The sequence below is a fragment of the Bos javanicus genome, chromosome 5 (genome assembly GCF_032452875.1).
Source record: "Bos javanicus breed banteng chromosome 5, ARS-OSU_banteng_1.0, whole genome shotgun sequence".
Lineage (NCBI taxonomy): Eukaryota > Metazoa > Chordata > Mammalia > Artiodactyla > Bovidae > Bos > Bos javanicus.
In genome coordinates, this window is record NC_083872.1 from 109,677,375 (window position 1) to 109,697,342 (window position 19,968).

A 19,968-nucleotide genomic window follows, 5' to 3' on the forward strand; every position below is an offset into this window, starting at 1 on the left:
AACCTGGCAGGTCCTAAACCTAACTCAGCAGGCTCTGAGCCCCTAGGTTGGACTCTACACGGCAGGATGACACAGACGCTCCCAGCCTGGGACCCCATGTTCCTAGTCATGCCGCCCCCAACACCCACTCTCACCTCCAGGAGGCTGTCCCCCACCAGAGCCACCAGCAGCTGGTGCCCGTTGTGCTCCCGCACCAGGGCCGCATTCTCGGAGGCATACATGCACGTGAAGTCGAACATGGCCACGTCAGGCTGCCCGTAGTGGTTGATGGCGAAGTCCAGCGATGGCAGCTGCTGCTGGGTGGAGAAGTCGGCTGCCTCCCGGGCGTAGCTCAGCAGGGCCTCCTGGTCCACATTCTCCCGGGAGAGCAAGAGCTCCGTGTCAGCGTAGTCCTGTCTCCAGAGACGGGGGGAGGCTCAAGGGAAGGCCATGGCCACACCACCTTCCCCGCCCCGAGAGTGGCTTCCTGTTCCAATAAATAAGTCCTCCACACAAATTCGGGAAGGGAGGGGGGCTTGTTTCTAAAGGAACACAGGTTTTGCCAGCTAGAAACAGAGTCCCTGCTTTTCCATCGTTCTTAGAACAAGTCACTACTTGTGCAGTCTAATCCACTCCACCTCACGGAGCTGCTCTGAACACCAAATACAATGACTCATGGGATGGTGCCTTGTAAACTGAGAAGCACCCCCAGTTAAGGCTGCTATCAGCAAGCATCCTCTTCCGACAGCAACTGGACAACACAGGACACTCAACCTGAGTCTCCCATCGACCCCAAAGGAAGAACCCAAAAGCTTCCATGCCCGACGGATAAGAAGGTGGGGGCACCAGCAGCCCAGGGAACCGGCAAGAGATACACTGAGGATGGAACAGAAGCTTTCCAAACAATACACAGGATTCTGGAAGGCCCCACAGTAATCCACCAACAAAGAAAAATGATGAGAGAAAAAGGGCTCTCCACAGAGAGGACTGAGAAACTCCTCTGCTCTGGAGGTTCTGCACAGCGACCAGGCCTCCTCCTCAAGGGCGACCAGAGCTCCCCAAGTGTCTCTGAGGGCACCTCCAGCTGCCCAGACAAGATGGAAAGGGCAAACATGCACACTCAAGTTGGTTTGTTCAATACTTAGTGAGTAGCCACCATGGGCTCAGGATTCAGTGGCACACACCCTGTGTGCTAAAAACAAAAAACAAAAAAAACAAATAGGAAAAGTACATCAGGTTGCGCCAATCTAGATTGTTCCAACATAATGTCAACTGATTACCAGTCCTGACGAGGACGGTAGATGTCAAGTCTTAGCTTGGCCCCAAGGCACACCAGCAGGCTCATGAGTATCTCTTCCCGATGAAACATTCAACTGAGTATATCCCACCCTGGATATACTCCGGCGGCATGGGCTGCATCCACTGCTCTGCTCCCTTCTCCTGACTCACACAAAGGCCACGGGGCTGAGACACAGACAGGAGGCCCCCGAGGAGGAGACTGCTGCGGGCAAGCTCCCTGCTCCCCAGCGCTGCCCAAGGCAAAGTGGCAGTGTCACGCATCACCACCCTGCAGACCTGGGACGCCCTGACACTCAGCCGCAAGTCTGTACTGGGACCGCAGGGGCCTGGGTCAGCACGTCAGCACAGCAATAGTAATTCTCGAACCCAGACCAGCCAGACCAAGCAAGACTTAAGAAACTCTCCTGAGGAACCATCTCTGGAGGAACCATCCACCTGTGGCTCTCTGATTCCATTTCCAGGTCATCGTCTCAGGGAATGTCACACAATTAGTCATCTGGAAAAAAGGCTTAGCTGGCCCTGACTCCAGGTGAACAAGAGTCCTCACTGTCAGGCCACAAAGAGGTCCAAATAAAGCCTGACTAAGGCTCTGTTCCCTGGGCCTCTGTAACCAGATCCCAGAAACACCAAATTCCCTTCCCTCTATAAGCCCCTTCGCTCTACAACCCTCTCCCAAAGGACGACCTATTAACCAACCAATAATCAGCCACATGGGAATGTACCATAAGCCACAAACCTAAGCACTAAAATTACACTGAATATTTATGCACAAAATGCTACCTGAGATTGCTCTGCACAGCCCCACGCAGGAGTGGGGAGTAGGCAGTGCTGGCCGCGTGCTGATCCCTGTGAAGCTGGATAAGAGGCACACGGGGGTTCATTACCCAAGTCTCTCCACTTTTGTTCACACTTGATATTTTCCAAAATGAGATTTTTTAAAGTGTTAAACTAAAAAACATCAGAGGATTACAAAATACAAAACATCAGCAGAAGATGAGTGAGGTACTCGTTTTAATGACTTTGCAAGAAAAACTGATCAGACAATAAAATTCTTTATCTTGGTAATCACATGACCTGATACATAAAAAGAGGTCTAAAAGAAATCCGTGACTCACATGCAGTATCACCCCTTTGTCCAGTAAGCTCTGCTTCTTGGCAGTCATAACGAAGTAGTGTGTATCATCTTTGTAGTAGACAATGTTCTCCAGGTCGATCCCTGCGACAGAGGACAGACTCACACGTGAGGGTCTGCTGAGAAGCGGGGGGATGACTGTTATCAGTCCACAGAGACCGGGGTCCTGGAACCCCCAGCAGGAAAGAGAAAACAGGTGTCTGAGCCCGATCTTCACACCCTGCCCGTTTGTTCACAAAAAGAGGGGGAAGCCTGGCCATCCTCACACTGCTCTGCGTTTACCTGACACCCTGTTATCCCAACAACAGCCATCAACAGGAAGCAGAAACGTGAGGATGGGAAGAAGGGAGAGGTTAACCCTGAGGAAGAGGGTCTGAGTCAGTTCTCAGGTTAAGCCTCTTTGATACTCATCAAAGCAACGGGGGAATCTCCTAGACGCTCACGAGCAAGATAGACAACCAGATGCTGGAAGCAGAGAGTGCACTACTGGCTCTTTAACTCTATTAACCTAAAAAATTAGATGCAATGGTAAGAAACTGTGTTCTAGAAAACAGCTAACTGCAATTTGTCGCACATTTTTGTTGCAGTGAATGTCCAAGTGAATCTATTCACAAGCTACCATACAACAGCCTCGTTTTTATCTGGCACGTGGTTTACTTCAGAAGCAAATGAACTCAGGAAAAAGAAAACACACTCAACACCTACAGTCTGCTTCTCAACAAACCAGGGCTCCCCACCCACAGCGACTGAGTGCCAGGCAGGGGAAGGGGTTCAAGCAGGAGGAGCAGCCCAGCCACAGCGATGAGCACAAAAGACAGCAGAGCAGGAGACAGAGGCATGAACGGCACAACGCTCAGAGCGAAGCACAGCAGTGCAGAAAGGGCAGAGGCCACAGCACAGCAGCAGCAACGACCCCCGCCCCGCCAGCCCCCCAGATGAGGACCAGAGCGGTGTTCAGAGTCTTTCCTTCCGCCGTGGAAGTATTAACACCAACCTGTGGCTTCCCTCAGTTCCTGGAAAAATTTTTGGTTGAATATAAAAGCCACACCACTGATTTCTTCCACTTTGGCTTCTGCTGTTGTATTTCGGTTAATAAAATTTGCTGTAATGGCAATGGCCAATTTGCCACGGAATTCTTTCCGACGAAATCCTGGGAAGTGGGGAAGAAATTTTCAGAGGTGACAAAAGCTGGCCAGAGAAGCAGGAAGTTCACGTCAAACAGGAGAAATAGGAGGGGTTCGGATGGGGACAGGGAGGAGTGTTGGGGGTGGAAATCACGGGAAATTGAGGGCAGCTCTCCTCTGTCTGGAAGTAAGGTGTCTACCTCCCAAAGCCTTCCCAATCCAGCAAGATGTCAAAGTCACCCACAGCTAACACACGCCTCAAAATCCGACGGGCCAGAGAAGCACTCAGTGTGAGGCTCCATCTGCTTGAATAAGTCAGGTCTAGATCTGCAGTGCACCCGGCTCATGAGAGCCTGTCTCCCTGCACCCAGAGAAGTGCCTGAGAGCCAGCTGGTGGGCCTGCCACCCACCAGCACAGGCACGGACCAGAGGAGAGGTCTCAGGAGTGGGGACTCTGAGGACACAAGCTCTTACGGGGCTTGGGGAGGGCAACCCTTCCCTGGCTGTGAATCAGCAGGAGGAGGAGACTGCCCAGTACCTTCCAAGGTATTCCTGCGGCCATCCCCGCCGATGATCACTTCAAACTCATATTCTGACACAGGGTGCGTTTTGGGGTGCACCAGGGCCCGCCAACCTATTCCTGTGGACCAAAGTCAGAATGAAGGTCATCACCAGACCCATTCATACACCTGAGATATTCATACACCCAGATCTCTAGATATCCAGGTGTGCAGATGGCACAAAATCCCATGTCAAACATAGCAGGCATAAAAGCATGGGGCACAAACCAAAGAAAGAAAGAAGCTTTGAGGAAGGCTCACAAAGGAACGTCCCCCAGCACATGACCTTCTGTAACGGATCCAAGCACCCGGCATGTCTCATACTATGTCAGGGCCTCCTCATTAAGTCAAAGTTCCTCCACAGGCTGTACAAACGGAGAAGCCCTTTAACCAGCTCTGAAAACTACCCGAGACGCCTGTCGTCTCCCCCATAGATCGAATCTTTCTCACTCCTTCCAGCCCCTTTCCCTCCTTATTTGTACACTCACGTTCATTTTCTTGATCCTCAGGAGGCTCCACAAGTCCTCGGAATTCCACATTGACGTGGATCTCAATGCCTAGGATCAAGGCTACTTTCAAAAGTATTAGCTGAAGCTGACGGATACCTGAGTGGGCAGAAGATTGCACAAGTGAGGGTCCTCAGCGGGGCAGACAGTCAGCATCACTACCCCAGTTCCCCCACCCACCCATGCACGCAGAGTTTACTCGGCTGCTTAAAGTCACCGGCAGCAGGCTTTTCCCAGCCATGCCTGTAGCGTCTTTCCTTTCCCAGGGCAAATACAACTCAGTGCAGATGTTCCAGAGACACACATGGGGCCATGCCCACCTCTTGGGTTAGGTATTCCCAGCACAGGAGAGCACTGAGACAGCAGGAGACGCGCTCCCTCCCCAATCCTCCCTGATGTGCTCAGAGCTCCTCCTCATCCTCCCTGATGTGCTCAGAGCCCTTCCCCATCCTCCCTGATGTGCTCAGAGCTCCCCATCCTCCCTGATGTGCTCAGAGCCCCTCCCCATCCTCCCTGATGGGCTCAGAGCCCCTCCCCATCCTCCCTGATGGGCTCAGAGCCCCTCCCCATCCTCCCTGGTGTGCTCAGAGCCCCTCCATCCTCCCTGATGTACTCAGAGCCCTTCCCCATCCTCCCTGATGTGCTCAAAGTCCCCCAATCCTCCCTGATGGGCTCAGAGCCCCTCATCCTCCCTGATGTGCTCAGAGCCCCACATCCTCCCTGATGGGTTCAGAGTCACAGTGACTGAGCAGAACCTGTGACGCTGACAGGATTCACCACAAAAGGTGAAAGATGGGCCCCAGGGGCACCTCCCACTGGACACAAAGGGCTGCACTGCCTCCTGAACTGCCCATGGCTTTTCTCACCTCGTACCTCACTGATGGCCACACATCCATACACGCTGAAAAGGGCACCCTCCATCCAACCTCAGTCTCTTACTGTCCCCCTCCCACCGCTGGTCCACAGGTGTAGGAACCAAGGCTCAGAATGATAGGAATCGTGCTCCTGGTCACAGTGAGTTACGCATCTGTTCAGCGTCCAGTGGGTGCCTCCCAGGTGCCAGGCACGGCAGCAGCCCGGGACTGAGAGCGGGTCTGGGCTCTACAACAAACCCTGCCACGCACAAGGCAGACAAGTCCACTGATGTGACGACCCTGCCCTCTGCTAAGACCAAGATGCCGGCAGGCTGTGACAACGTGCTAGGAAACTTGCCAACCCTCCTTGAGGTCATCTCAGTTACTTCCCTCCCCGCCCACCCTTCCGAGTCACACTCCCAGGCTCCTTAAATCCCCTGCTGGCACACACTGTAGCTGTACACAGCTGAGTTCCAAGATGCTTTATACCGTACAGCCCAACCGACAGAGCGCTTCTGCTACTAGTGGAACGTGGCCTCTGTCGGCCAGCAGGTGATAAACTGGCACAATTGCTTTGAAGCCGATGTTTACAGGACACACCTGAAGAGCTCCGAACAGCAGCTCCTTGATAAGGCCCCCCTGAAACCACCAGTGACGATCAACAGACAAGACTTCAGCCTCATAAAGTAGACAGTCTGTTCTGAACCACTTTTCAGATCAGCATGAAAACAAAAGCACTGTCTGCATTAATGTCTACTGACTCAAGCACGGGCCCAGGCCAAGCCTGGAGGGGACCAGAGTCCAGCAGGAGCCCTGCATGCTGCAGACCTCACGAGAACCACCCAACGAAGGAATCCCACTATCGACTGGCCACTCACAGCCAGACCAGGAGTTCGTCCTTCTGATACCCAGGGCCACCCCCAGAGCATGTGCCCTCTCGTCAGGAGGCACCCACAGCAGTGCGTCACAGCGGGCCCACACCTCGGGCCTCTCCCTCTGGACTATGAACCACCAGAGGGTCAAAGCCCACACTGGAGGTCTGTTTCCTGGACTTGCCCCAGCGCCCATCCCGCCCACTGCCAGTGCTCAGTAAGAGCCCAGGATCTTAGAGGTCCTTAAGCTAAACTCATTTTGCAGGAGACACATTGGCACTTAAGAATCTCAGGTTACAGAACCTCTGGAAGGCAGGTACTCCAACTCCAAGTTGAGTGTGCTCTCTACACAACAGACACGAACGATGACAGGGCCCACCAGCTTCTAGAATCTGCCTGCCATTGTCCCCTGAGAAGTGGGCAGAGGCAGGATTCCATAGGAGTGCTGATCTTACTTACTGATGTGGTCAATGGCCCCAGCACAGAACTTGCCGTAGAACTTCTTGGCACCCAGACCTCGCAGGTCATGTATGGTGAACGGCCAGAGGTGCAAGACGTTGTTGCGGGAGAAGGCGTCTCGCTTCTCAATGACGACCACCTTAGCTCCCAGCAAGGACAAATCGATGGCTGTGCGGAGACCGCAGGGGCCGGCTCCAATGATGAGACACTGAAAGACATGGCTGCTTTCAGGGCAAAGGCAGCACTCTTGATCTCATGACTACCATTCCCTAAAACTCCCACAGGGCTATTCTCCCCATTACCAAGAAACCTTCACTCCCATCTGGGTCAGAGTGGAGCGCCCACAATGGCTTCAGAGAGAAGCTGTGAGCGCTCTGGATGGAGGAAGACTTGACTTTCACTGCTGGACAGAAACTCAGACAGGGCACCTGCAGATCTTTACCTGGGCCATGACATCAACACAGGATGAAACTCACATGTCATCTCTCATCAACAGGAGAAAACCTTTTGGAAGGCTTGTAAGTCAAGCAGATCTCTGCCTGCTTGAGGAGACACAGATCACTAAACACACAGCCAAGCAAGCCTGGGTCCTGGATGGACCTACCGCTTGAAAGACTCCCAGGAGGTAATCCTCAGGAGTCAGAGCTTCCTGTGCTGAAGAGAGTTCTTGAAGATCCATGTTCTAGAGAAGGACTCTGGCTGACACTGAACTAGTTCACATGCATGTCCAGAGGAGAGACAGGCACTGCCTCTGGCTTCAGATTCTCCTCATTCTTAATAAAACTCTAGAGTACACTCATAAAAGTATGCCTTTGAATTACTTGAATTCTGTGTATGAATACCTACCCAAATACAAACCCACACAGGGCAAGTTAAGGCTCATGAAATAGTAACAGCAGTCCTAACATCATCTCCAACTTCTGCAAAAGCTAGCTTTTCTAGCTTCTCACAGAAAGGGCTCTTACATAATGAGGAAAACACAGAATGTGTTATCCTTCTCCACTCCCCACGCCTCCTACAGCACACTTGAGTGGACATCTTTGGTCTTTGCCTAAGATTTCTCTAGACTGTGAAGCAAGCAAAAGAAATTCTTTGGTTTATAAAGCCTTTGCTTATCAACACAGGCCTCTGGAAAATGGATGAAAGGATGTCTGAAGCCTGTGGGAAATCCCCAAGTTGGCCAATACTCTGCACACCTTACCAGACACTGAGTCCAGAGGCTGCTCTGCCAAGCACCAGGCCACCCAGGCAGACAGGACCCCAACAGGGCCTGGCTACCTCTGTGCTCAGTGGCCTGCGTCCTCTAACAGCGTGAGAGTCAGCCAGAGCGGCAGCAAAATCAAACAGCCCCCATATCATTTGACTGCAGGGTAGTTCTCAGCAGCTGAGATGCCCATGTTCCTGTGTCAGTTCAGGGGTAAGAGCGGGGCAGGAGGAACGGTCGAATGAACACAGGCAGAGGACCCGCACGCGGGCTCAGCCCGATACCCCCCCAGGCAGTAGATGACCCCACCTGGCCTCACAGGCTACCTCCACCCAATGCCCTCTCCCTCTCCAGCGAGTCCCAGGCCCTACCTTGGTGTTCGTGCACACCTTTCCCTTCTTGTAGTCTTTGTGGCTGCCCCGCTTGTCCAGCTTTGCCCAGAGGGCCTTGGCTTTCCAGTAGTTAAGCTTGGACTTGAGCTTGTGATAAAAGGAGCGATGGTCCTTAGGCTTCAGTTCCAGGTGGTCACAGAGCTCTTGGAAGGCCTTGAGGGTCCCCTTGCAGGTGGTGGCCTGCACGAAGCGGTCAAAGAGGACGTGGGCCCGATTCGTGGCCTCGTTCTTACTCTCCTCCATGTCCCCACTCTCAGCGCCCTGGACAGGTGGGGCAGGGGGAGGGCTGTGGACCCGCCTGATGCCGTCACGTTAACCTAATAAAGAAAAAGGGCTGGTTAGCACATCCCGGTCAGTATCTAGAAACATCTTCTAGGAGACAGTTTCCAAGTGCAGCAGTCATTTGTTCGACAATGTAACACGCAGCCTGCCCTCCACACGCCAGGAACCATCTGAGGCCCAGGGAATGGAGAGGAGCAAGACCGCTGCTGTCAGGGACATCACAGCTGAGCAGGTGAGACAGGCTTGCGCTCCACTGAGCATCAGAGAGAGAGGCACGGGGCTGGGGACACGGGCAGAGGCCCGGTCACAGGGAAAGGGTCCTCACCCAAGATGGGCCTCTGAGGGACAACAGCTGAGCTTTCCAGGAGGAGCAAGTGTCAGCCAGCAGGGGAGAAGTGCAGGACATGGAGAGGAAGGAAAGTGGAAGGCCTGCAAGGGAGACTTACAGAGGAAAGGACTCAGTGAATGCTGACACCAGGCCAAGGCGTGACAAAGAGAAACACTCATCTGGGGCGGGGGGCGCGGCGAGCTCCCCTCTGACCCTGGTACATCTGACCTGCCTTGGTGGAGGGGCACACTGGCCAGTCGGCCAAGGCTGAGGCCCAGGGGGCCCGGTGTCCAGGTGGGAGCCGCCCACTCGAGGCTGGCCAGATTGCACAGAGAGTCCTGGCAAGAGGACGGCCCAGGGCTCCGGCCACCCGTCTGTGCTGCCGCCCCTTCCACCCCTGAGATCTGAGACTCGCGGACGGAAGGGGCGGCAGCACAGACGGCTGTCTGGAGAGATACAGAGGCACGGGGTGGGTTGGGGGCGGGTAAGTGGACACGGTACAGACGCAGGGGAGGGTGTGGGGAGGTCTCAGAGGACCACGTTCACGCACCATCACCACCTAGAAGTACTGTGAGAGCTGGGAGGCAAGGGGCCAAGGGCCAGGGTAGTGGGGCAGCAGAGGAGCAGGGCAGGCCAACAGGACGAGCAGCGGCGTGGCCCGGGGTCCACGTGCGGACACCCCAAGGACACTGCTGCCTCCCTCAGCCCCACTCTCCCCTGAGCGAGTGAGGAGGTGAGAGGAGCCCTCCCGCCACAGGGCTCACTGCTGGGGCTCCAGGTGAGCGGCCACCCGGTGCGTCCCCGCCTCCCACTGAGCGAGACACAGGGCCTCACCGGAGCTCAGCTCTGTAGAAGCGGGAGTGACCCACTACCCAGCAAGGCAGCCGAAGGCGAAGGGAGCCACCAACTGTCTGCTGAGGATGCCACCTGCCTGCCTCCCAGCTCCGTCCAGAAGCAGCGCCACAGAAGAGACCCGCCTTCCGTTCTAAAGCTCTCAGGAGGTGAGAAGCCCCTTGGAAAGGATTAGTAACACTCTGCTTCTCCCCACACCTTGCCATGTATTACAAAGTTAAACCAGATCAACTGAGGGTGTGGGCGGTTTACTCTAGATACAAGGAACTGCCATTTCCAGGGTTTCCCTCGTCACCAAACACAACAGTCCTCATGTTCTCGTTGTTGCTGCTGCTCAGTCGCTCAGTCGTGTTTGACTCTTTGTGACCCCATGGACTGCAGCACGCCAGGCCTCCCTGTCCATCGCCATCTCCCAGAGCTTGCTCAAACTCATGTCCATTGAGTCGGTGATGCCATCCAACCATCTTATCCTCTGTCATCCCCTTCTCCTCCTGCATTCAATCTTTCCCAGCATCAGGGTCTATTCCAATGAGTCAGTTCTTCACATCAAGTGGCCAAAGTATTGGAACTTCAGCTTCAGTCCTTCCGATGAATATTCAAGGTTGATTTCCTTTAGGATGGATTGGTTGGATCTCCTTGCTGTCCAAGGACTCTCAAGAGTCTTCTCCAACACCACAGTTCAAAAGCATCAATTCTTTCATGCTAAGCCTTCTTTTTGGTCCAACTCTTACATCCGTACATGACTACTGAAAAAGCCACAGCTTTGACTATACAGACATTTGTCAGCAAAGTAATGTCTCTGCTTTTTAATACATTATCTAGGTTTGACATAGCTTTTCTTTCAAGGAGCAAGTGTCTTTTAATTTCGTGGCTGCAGTCACCGTCTGCAGTGATTTTGGAGCCCAACAAAATAAAGTTCATCACTGCTTCCACTGTTTCCCCATCTACGTGCCATTAAGCGATGGGCCCAGATGCCGTGACCTGTTCTGTGGAGGCCAAAGGTGGTAATTCTTTACCTGACACACGCTGATCTGCTTCTCATCTCAAATACATCACTAACTCAACAACCTCCTATACACACTGCTAAAAACACAGCCTTTCCCAGCACCCCCAGGGCCAAGAGTTCAGTGAGAAATGGAACTGGAACTAACCTTCAGTCTCCCCAAAGCAAGCTTATTCTAGATAGCAGAACGCAGCAAGAGAAATACGTTAAAATTTCTCAAGAATCCATTATTTTTCTTACAAGCCAGTGGTCATCTTAGAAATGTCAGGTGGTCAAAGTTTTTAAGTGGCAGAAAAAACCAGATGTGTTTGTCCAGAGGTGGAGGAAAGGGGAACAGCCAGCCAGCGACTAGAAACCAAGGTGGCAGGGTGTGTGCTCCGTGGGCGCCCTCCTTGCCTCCTGCCCCGGGCGGGGCGGGACCTCTGCAGCTGTATCTGCTCCATTCCTGAGGCAGCAGAGGGCTCCCGTGATCCGGCCCCTGCCTGCCTACCTGTGTTCACAGGTGACTGGCACTCCTCCAGCCACAGTGTCTGGAAAGCACTGACCGCACCAACTCCAATCGCCCCACCTCTCGTCCTGCCTCTCGTCAAGAAAGAGGATGATTTTTCTTTGTTCCTAAAGAGCAGGAGCCGCCTTCCACTCCCTGCCAGGATGAGCAAGGAGCCCGAGGGACCTCTGTGTTTCAGCTGACCTCAACACACTCAAGATCCTGCAACATGCATTTCTAAAAGCCTCTCCCTCTCCCGAAGTCTCAGCATCTACTTTCAAAGAACTCTGAAGAATGGGCCAACACTCCCTGGCTGGCTGTATGTTTGAAATAAATACCTCCAAAGAGCTGCCCATTTCCTCAAACCTCACCACACACAAACTCCTTCATTAACACCTGCCACCCCACCCCCTCTGCTGATGCAAAGCGCTTTCAAATGAACAGGCTCCAGTCGGAGGCACACGCGGAGAAGTGCCCATCCACGGGAGTTCACCCCAGGTCACTAATGACAGCAGATAAGTGGAGGAAAGGTGGCTCCTGGGACAGTGTGACAGCCGCCCGAGGTAAGACTACACAAGATCAATTCCCTCGGGCTGCCTCAGCTTTCCTCCTCAACAAGCCAAGAGGCCACAGCAGAGACACTCCAGTGCCTGTTCTGCAGCTCTGCTGGCGGGACGTCGCGTGCGGCCTGGGCACTGCCCAGCGCTGGTCCACGCTGACGGCCGCTGGGCAGACAGAAGGCCCTCCACCATCGCCCCCATGCCCTCATTCCTTAAGGTCAAACCCAGGTCGTGCTCCCCCAGCCTCTCCTGAACCACCCATGGCTGTGTACGTCCCAGCAGCCTGGGAAAACCAACAGTCGTGATCGCAGGAGCCTACAGACCTGGAAACCTAGCCGGAAGGTGCCAGAAATCCGGGGGGTTGAAAAGCCAAGGTGTGGAAGGAAGGAACAAGGAAAGTGAGGAGTCTGAGGAGGGAGGTTGGAGGAGTAAGGGAGGCCCAGTCTCCCGCGGCGGTGCGGTTTCTGCCGCTGGCGTTGCCTTGAGTGCTCCAACCTCGGCAGCTGACTGCTGACTCAGAAGCACATTCCTTGGCTGTGGAAAGGAAAGTGCTGGAGAGACAGCCTATGAAGAACACGCGGGAACAGAGTCTATGTTTCTATTTATAAGAGCAAGAGGCTGTCACTGACTCATGGCTGGTTTGAGAACACTCAATCTCTGGCTCTTAGAATAGATGGGTGGTTACTTGAGGGGTGGAGGAGATTTATTTTTAAAGATAGAAAAAGGAAAGAGAATCAAAACAACAAAATGACAGTTATACTTCAAGGATAAAAAATCAGAGCCAAGTTTGGTTAAATTTCTCCTGAGCTTCTCCACCACTAATATACCAGCATGTGTGCAAAGCTGACTCGTACGAAGGAATCTATGAAATGCTCCCTTCCTAGCGCACTCAGAGGCGCTGCTTGTCTGAACAGACCTTAGAAGGCAGGCAAACAGGAAGGCTTGTTTTAGAATGTCATTAGGAGGAAACTTACAGAGATTTCTTCGTGTTTGCGGAAACAAGGACCAAGGTGGCCAAACGCCTTGCGTTCTTGATCAGTCTCTCTAAAAAGGACCGCCCAGGCCATCACCATCATCTGTGGATGGGGACACTGAGTCCCTTGCCTGGGGCGGCTAACTAAATCAGACCATCTGGAAATGAAGCTCTTTGTCACCCCAACTGCTTCCCAGCTCTGGTCCCAAAGCCCTCTCATCCCTCACGGCCCTGGGATAAGGTTCTCTGGTTCCCAGGAAGCAGCTCACAACACAAGAAGGAAAGCAGACCTTTTCATGATCCTTGTTCCTGACTTCGCTCCATTCCCTGTTCTCTGACTTTCCATCCTATTTAGCATCAGATGAACACTTGGCAGGATGCTGAGGACACAGAAGCCTCCAGGTGGCCCTCCCCATTCCCTGGTTCTGCTCTTTAGTCCTGCCCACCAGTTCTAATTCCGCAAGCACGTGACTGAGCATCCCCACCCCCACCCCACAGGCTCAGGGCAGGGACTGAGTCTCTGCAGCTCCAGCAGAAACACTCTAGTGTCTATGGAGTTGACAAGTGCATCTGTCTGGGGTCCCTGCGTGGCTGGGGAGGAAGAGGCGGAGAAGTGGATGGAGGTGACAGAGAAAACTTCTATCTAACGTGAGGGCTATGCAAGAGCAGACGGCTGGGCCGGAAGAGCAACTATGAATGCAGCACTCTGCTATGGGCCCTCAGACCACTTTATTCTGGCTATGAAACAGCCCTCTCTAGAGGGGGCCAGGAAGAGCCTGGACCATGACCTCTGGGTTCTCCTCCAAGTCTCCAATTCTGAACAACACTCATCCCCAATACTGTGTTTTCTCAAAACCTTTTATTTTACTTTCTTCAATAGCAATCTATTTCTTCAGGAAAAACACCTACACAGTTGACCAATGAGTCAGAAAGGACTTCTGCTCGTAGAGAACAGACCCGTGGTTGACAGGGGGAAGCGGGGAGGGAGAGGGATAGGCAAGGAATTTGGGGCTGGTAAATGCAAACCATTATACTCAGAGCAGACAAACAATAAGGTCCTACTGTATGGCACAGGGAACACACTCAGTACCTTGTGATAGACCACGAGGGAAGAGAAAACACAGGAAGAGTATCTATGTGTACAACTGAGTCACTGCGCTCTACAGCACAGGTCAGCCACATGTCAATCAAACATTTCTGTAAGTATATATAGAGAGAGATCACAAAAATAAAATATTGAAGGATCAAAAAATAAAATATATATAAAACTGAACTTTAAAAAGAAATGACCCCTGCCCTTTGTCACCCCAAGCAAATACTAGAAAGAAAGTCCAAGTCAGAACCAAACACCAGTAAACATAACAGCTGATGCCAATGCAATGCAGATGCCTGCCCCAAGACAACCCAGAAAAACAAAGAATCAAAAAGAACACTAGCCCCAGGCCCGGGATCTCAAGAAGTTATCTTCATCTGCAAAATGAAGGCAATGTTCAATGAATCAAAGGGTTTTTTGCAGGAATTGAGGTAATGAATGCAAACTGTTAGCACTGCTGGGTGCACTGCCAGACCCAGTAAATGACAGAAGTGTTACTATTAACTAGTAGTTGATAATCCCATTCACAAAAGGTTACATTAAGCTAAGTAAGTGGCTACTCACATAACAGAATGAGAGAACTCAAGACCGCTCTGTCTTTTGAAAGAAAGAAGAATGTGGTGAAGCCTCCTTTGTGCCCGCCGCCCACCCCTGCCTGTCCCAGAGGGTGTGACCAGGGCACTGGGCAGGAGGGGCTGGAGGAGAAGGCCTGCCAGCAAGTTCCTGCCAAACTCCGACGTTCACATGGAAGATACAAGGACTGTCGTGAAAGCGGCCAACGCTGAGGAGTTGCTAGAGGTCAGATCCAGACGGCATCTCAGACTCCACTGCAATCTACCACCTGCGTTTTGCAGACAGGAAAGTGCTGCTTAAAGACACTTAAGAGTCACACAGCAGGAGAGCGGTGCGGCCAGGTTCCGGCCCTAGAGCCCAAGGCCCAAGCTGCCATGAAGGAAGAACCACTCAGGCACAGCTAGAGAAACAGTGCCGTCAGAACAATGCACGGCCGCCAGGCATAGAGCCTCCAGAAAGGCAGCTTCAGGTGACATGAGCAAGGATACACAACCAGGATTCTTCTTACAATATATCACCGTATTGCCTCTTTGAGACGGAGCCCTTCAGTCAATAAAGGCCAGGGTGCTCTGGTGTCACAGGGACTCCGAGTTTCTGCTCCCCAGCCTGCATCCTGCAGCGGCACCTCGCAGGGAGCGATGGACCACACAGCACCTGTGAGTCACCCAGCACTACTCGGCCTGGCGTAGGGACTCACGGCAGGACAGGAGGGGAACCTCAGCCTAGTCACTACCAAGAGTCCAGAGCTGTGGGACAGAGACCAAGAGTATGAGGGCCATGAGGATCCCGGTGGGCAGGTGAGGAAAGAGACGGAGAGAGACGCTCACTGAGGCTGTGGAAAAGCACAGCCAGAAGCTGTCTACCTGTACACGGGCTGGCCCCGCTCCTTGGAGCTCAGCCCCGTGCACCAGGCTCCAGGCGCAGGGCAGCTGCTCAAGAGGCTCTGCTGATTCGAGGCCCTGTGGCAGCCCAAAGGGACATGACAACCCCACAAGGATGGCAGCGGGGCTGCCCAGAGACCCCTCCAGGACCCCTCCCCCTAGATGGACAAAGCTCCCAAAGCAGCATTAAAGCCAACATTTTTACAATGGCCCACATGGCATCTAGTCCCATCACTTGATGGCAAATAGATGGGGAAACAATGGAAACTGACAGACTTTATTTTGGGGGGCTCCAAAATCACTGCAAATTGCAGTGTGATTGCAACCATGAAATTAAAAGACTCTTGCTCCTTGTAAGAAAAGTTATGACCAACCTAGACAGCATGTTAAAAAGCAGAGACATTACTTTACCAATGAAGGTCCGTCTAGGCAAAGCTATGGTTTTTCCAGTAGTCATGTATGGATGTGAGAGTTAGACTATACAGAAAGCTGAGCGCCGAAAAAGTGATGCTTTTGAACTGTGGTGTTAGAGAATACTTTAGAGTCCCTTGGACTGCAAGAAGATCCAACCAGTCCATCCTAAAGGAAATCAGTGCTGAATATTTATTGGAAGGACCGATGCTGAAGCGGAAGCTCCAATACTTTGGCCACCTGATGCGAAGAACTGACTCATTGGAAAAGACCAATGCTGGGAAAGATTGAAGGCAGGAGGAGAAGGGGACGACAGAGGATGAGATGGTTGGATGGGACCACCGACTAAATGGTCGTGAGTTTGAGCAAGCTCTGAGAGTTGGTGACAGACAGGGAAGCCTGGCGTGCTGCAGTCCATGGGGTCACAAAGAGCCAGACACAACTGAGAGACTGAACTAAAACACAGTAACACAATTAAGATTCTCTTTCATAAAATATTTTCCAAAACAAAAATTTAGCGATTAGAGTGACAACATCTGACTTAAGACAACTGGGCTCTCACGCCTGCTTCCTGCACCCTCCATCTGCTGCGTATATCACGCAGCTCTAGAAAACCCCACCATACGCTAGTGAGCAGACAAGCCCCTCCAGCCTAGTGTTACCGTGAGAGTTCTCAGCTCACGGATCCCCCGAGAAGGTCCCGGGAGCCCACACCCCTGACCTCACCCTCTCGCTTCTCCTCCTGTGGCCCCCACGCTCGGCCCCTCAGCCACACGGGCCTCCTTGCTGCCTGCAAGCCCTCACTGTCCCCTCATCTGAAATACTGTCCCCCAGGTCCAGTTGTACATGCAGAACACACTACTGAGCAGCCGCTGCGTGCCGAGCACTGCGTCAGGTCCTAGAAACATCGTGGGAACAGAGGAAAACCTCGCTCCACACGGGGCGCCCGTTCTCTGAAAGGCTGGCACGTGTGTGCCGCACCTTCACCACCCCAGGCTGCTATTCGGGTGTTGCCTCCTCGGTGTGGCCCTCCCTGACCCGCACCGGCTCATCTTTGCTTCCCCCTGAAGCACTCACCGCAATCCGACGTACTGTAAATGCTATTTACTGCCGGTCCTCCTCTCTAGAATGTGAACTCTGTGAGAACAAGGACTTTTGCCCTTTGCTCCCTGCTGCACCGTCGCACCCAGAACCCATTTCTGACTCAGAGCAGCACACAAGTACCTCTCAGATTAGTGCACGGACGGGTGGCATCAGGGTTCAGGCAGAACTCTGCTGGGACATGAGATGAAGAGGAATCAAATGAAAATGCGCTCAGAGCCACCAGGTTGAGAGCAGGAACATGCACACCTGGAGTCCTATGAGGGGTCCTACTAGGGGACCCAGGCCTTCTCCAAGGCCACACCTGCTCACACGGGCCCCACCCAGCAGGAGAGGAGCCAAGACCTGGAGGCAGCTTTGTTTTCGCAGCCAAACAGTTTCAGAGTAACTGTCCCCCCGCCCCCATCAAAGAATCTGGTTCCAGAGAAGAATTTATCAGTGTCAGGAAACGCTACATGGCAGCTCCAGCCCACCTGCCCCAAAAGATAAAGTGAAGGACCTACAAGTTTTCCAGATCCAAGTTGTGTGTGTGTGTGTGTGTGTGAAATCTGCCTCAGAAATCCATGCTGCTGTCATAAGCCAGGGTGTCTGCAGCCCTCACTTGGGGCTGACGACAAGGGGGAGCAGCACCGCCCACCAGCTTGTGACAAGGTGCCCAGGGATGAGTGGAGAAGGTGGGGGGCACCAACAGACAGCTAGACACCTGACACCACAGCTTCAGGAGTGGGGTGGGGAGGCGGCTCCTCTGAGCTGCAGGAGGAAGACAAGCCGGCAGCGCACACTGACGCGGCCCACACTGAGCCGGGACCCAGCCTGGGTGGGGGCAAGGCTGGCTGGATTCAGGCCCCCATCCGCGCCCACCTGCCCACTCTCGGCACCCCGCCTGCAGGGGCAGAGGCAGCGCCTTTGCCTCTCCACCTGCACTCGCTGTCCTCGCGCCCCTCGGGATGTCCCGCCAGTCAGGGGCCTTGCGTTCTCTTCTGAAGCTGGCCCCATCTACGATCGAACGTCTGGGGCATCCTTACGTGTACAGCTCAGGGCGTCAGGTCATTCACGTTCTGTGCGCCCGCCCGTACTCCCCACTCCCGCCTTCCCACACCTCCTCCCCGTGCACATCTCCAGCTGCGGCCCCTCCCTTCTGCTGCCTCCCCGTCCTCCTAACTCCCCTCTACACGCCTGTCCCCACCGCTGGACCCCCTGGAGAGCCCTTTCACCTTCCCCTGCCTCTCAGTCTGGCTTCTGTCTCCATCACTCCACCAAGGGCGGCGTGAAAGGCTGACACTTCAGTCCTTATCTCACTCATTCGCTTTCTGGAACTCTTCCTGGAAACCCTCCTCTCCCTGGCTCGGCCTCCTGCTCTCAGCCACTAACTGGTCTCACACTGCTCAGCTCCCTCACACGGCTACAGCTGTTTCGGCTGCCCCCCTCTCTTCATAAACTGGACGACCCCCCCACAACACTTATATCTTTGCTGACCTTGCTCCTGACAGCCAAACGCTACTGGACATCTTCATGCAGACACTCCATGGGGTCCCCGACTAAGCAGTGCACACGGGACACTGCTCTCTTCCCGGGCTCTCTCCCACTATGCGCTCAGATGCCACCACCGTCCACCTGCCAATCTTCCCCGGCTCTCTCCCCTTACGCACTCAGATGCCACCACCGTCCACCCGCCAATCTTCCCCGGCTCTCTCCCCCTACGCGCTCAGATGCCACCACTGTCCACCCGCCAATGAAGACTGGGGGTCATTTCAGACCCTGCTCTGTGTCCACCCCTTAATCCAATCACCTCAGAGCAAAGACCTGTTGATTCGAACTCTCTAGGACCTCTGGGTTCCAAAGCATCTCCCTATCTGTATTCTGGTGGAACACCTGTGGTCTCCAGCTTGGACCATTACAACTGCCTCTCAATCTTAAACTCCCTACAGGAGTGCTGAGCGCACTTTTCAAAGAAAAAACATGATCTCTTCCCTTAAATGTGATCTGCTACATCCCCCACTAGCCCACTGTTTCCAGGAAGTAATCCAAAGCCTCAGCAAGGTTCCCAAGGCCCCAGAGGTCTAGCAGCCACCTCGCGTCCTCCCACCCACACACAGACCGCCGTCCTCAGCCGCCCTGGACGCACATGCGCGGAGCCCCACGTGCAGTCGTGTGTTTCCCGCACGCAGCACGGCCGTCACACCCTGCCCTCCACCCCCGTGCTCCTGCTCACCTGGGCCGCCCCTCCTCCCCTCCACACTCCCCACTGCTCTGGGGTAAAGCCCAGGTCTGCCTCCAGGCAGCTCAGGGGTGCTAGCTGGCAGGAAGAGGCGCTCATTTCTGTTTTGCACTCAGCACATGTGGCAATGGGAAGGAGGAGAGACAGAATGAGAGGTTCATGTGGGCCACAGAGTCTACTGTCACAGAATCCAGAAAGGAGAAAAAGGACACGTGACGATCCGTCTGTTACTAACTTGTTACTGACTTAAGGGGCGGAGAGCAGGACTCGGAAGTGGCCAAAGGGAGTACCTGAGGCAGCTCTGGACAGTTCTCGATGAAGAAAAGGATTTTTGTTTTCAGTCGACGTTTCAGGACCTCATTTACAGCTTCTTCAGATACTACAGCGTCCCTGGTCACCAACACGGTGATGTCTAAGCTCCCCGGGGGCTAGACGGTCTAAAGGAGAAGACTCACCGGCTACCCACATGGTTCTTGGAGACAGAAACACGGAAGGAAGGAGGCGATAAAGCAGGTGTTAAGACTGGTTGTAAAACAGGAGTGCGATGACAGAGCTGTTTCAGGAGGCCAGCAGGTAAAGGAGGAAAAAGATCTCTCACATGTCGATGACAACCTCTTCACCTCCACCCACACACCAGGCAAAATGACCCGATCTGCCTCAGCTCCGGGCCTCGGGAGAGAGTGCGACTAGCCGCTCCTCTCAGCTGTTTCCAAAGCAGAAATTAACCATGAGGGCTAATCATAAACCAGTTCTACAGAATATACTTTCCCTTCCCAATTAGCTTAAGAGGGCATGGGACTGGGATGTTCCTGGTGGCCCAGTGGT

At 53.6% G+C, this 19,968-nt stretch overlaps 1 protein-coding gene across 13 annotated transcripts in view; it reads right to left on the reverse strand.

The window, feature by feature from the left end:
• MICAL3 (microtubule associated monooxygenase, calponin and LIM domain containing 3) overlaps positions 1–19,968 on the reverse strand; it is a 156,762-nt gene that overhangs the window by 67,282 nt on the left and 69,512 nt on the right. For all 13 annotated transcript variants that reach the window (XM_061418398.1, XM_061418399.1, XM_061418400.1 and 10 more), the window contains exons 2-8: positions 8,361–8,698; positions 6,786–6,993; positions 4,583–4,699; positions 4,073–4,174; positions 3,405–3,560; positions 2,394–2,494; positions 135–392 (exon numbers count right to left, since the gene is read on the reverse strand). In XM_061418398.1, coding sequence (XP_061274382.1) covers positions 135–392; positions 2,394–2,494; positions 3,405–3,560; positions 4,073–4,174; positions 4,583–4,699; positions 6,786–6,993; positions 8,361–8,624 — 1,206 coding nt within the window. In that variant the 5' untranslated portion in view covers positions 8,625–8,698. The remainder of the gene's footprint in view (positions 1–134; positions 393–2,393; positions 2,495–3,404; positions 3,561–4,072; positions 4,175–4,582; positions 4,700–6,785; positions 6,994–8,360; positions 8,699–19,968) is intronic.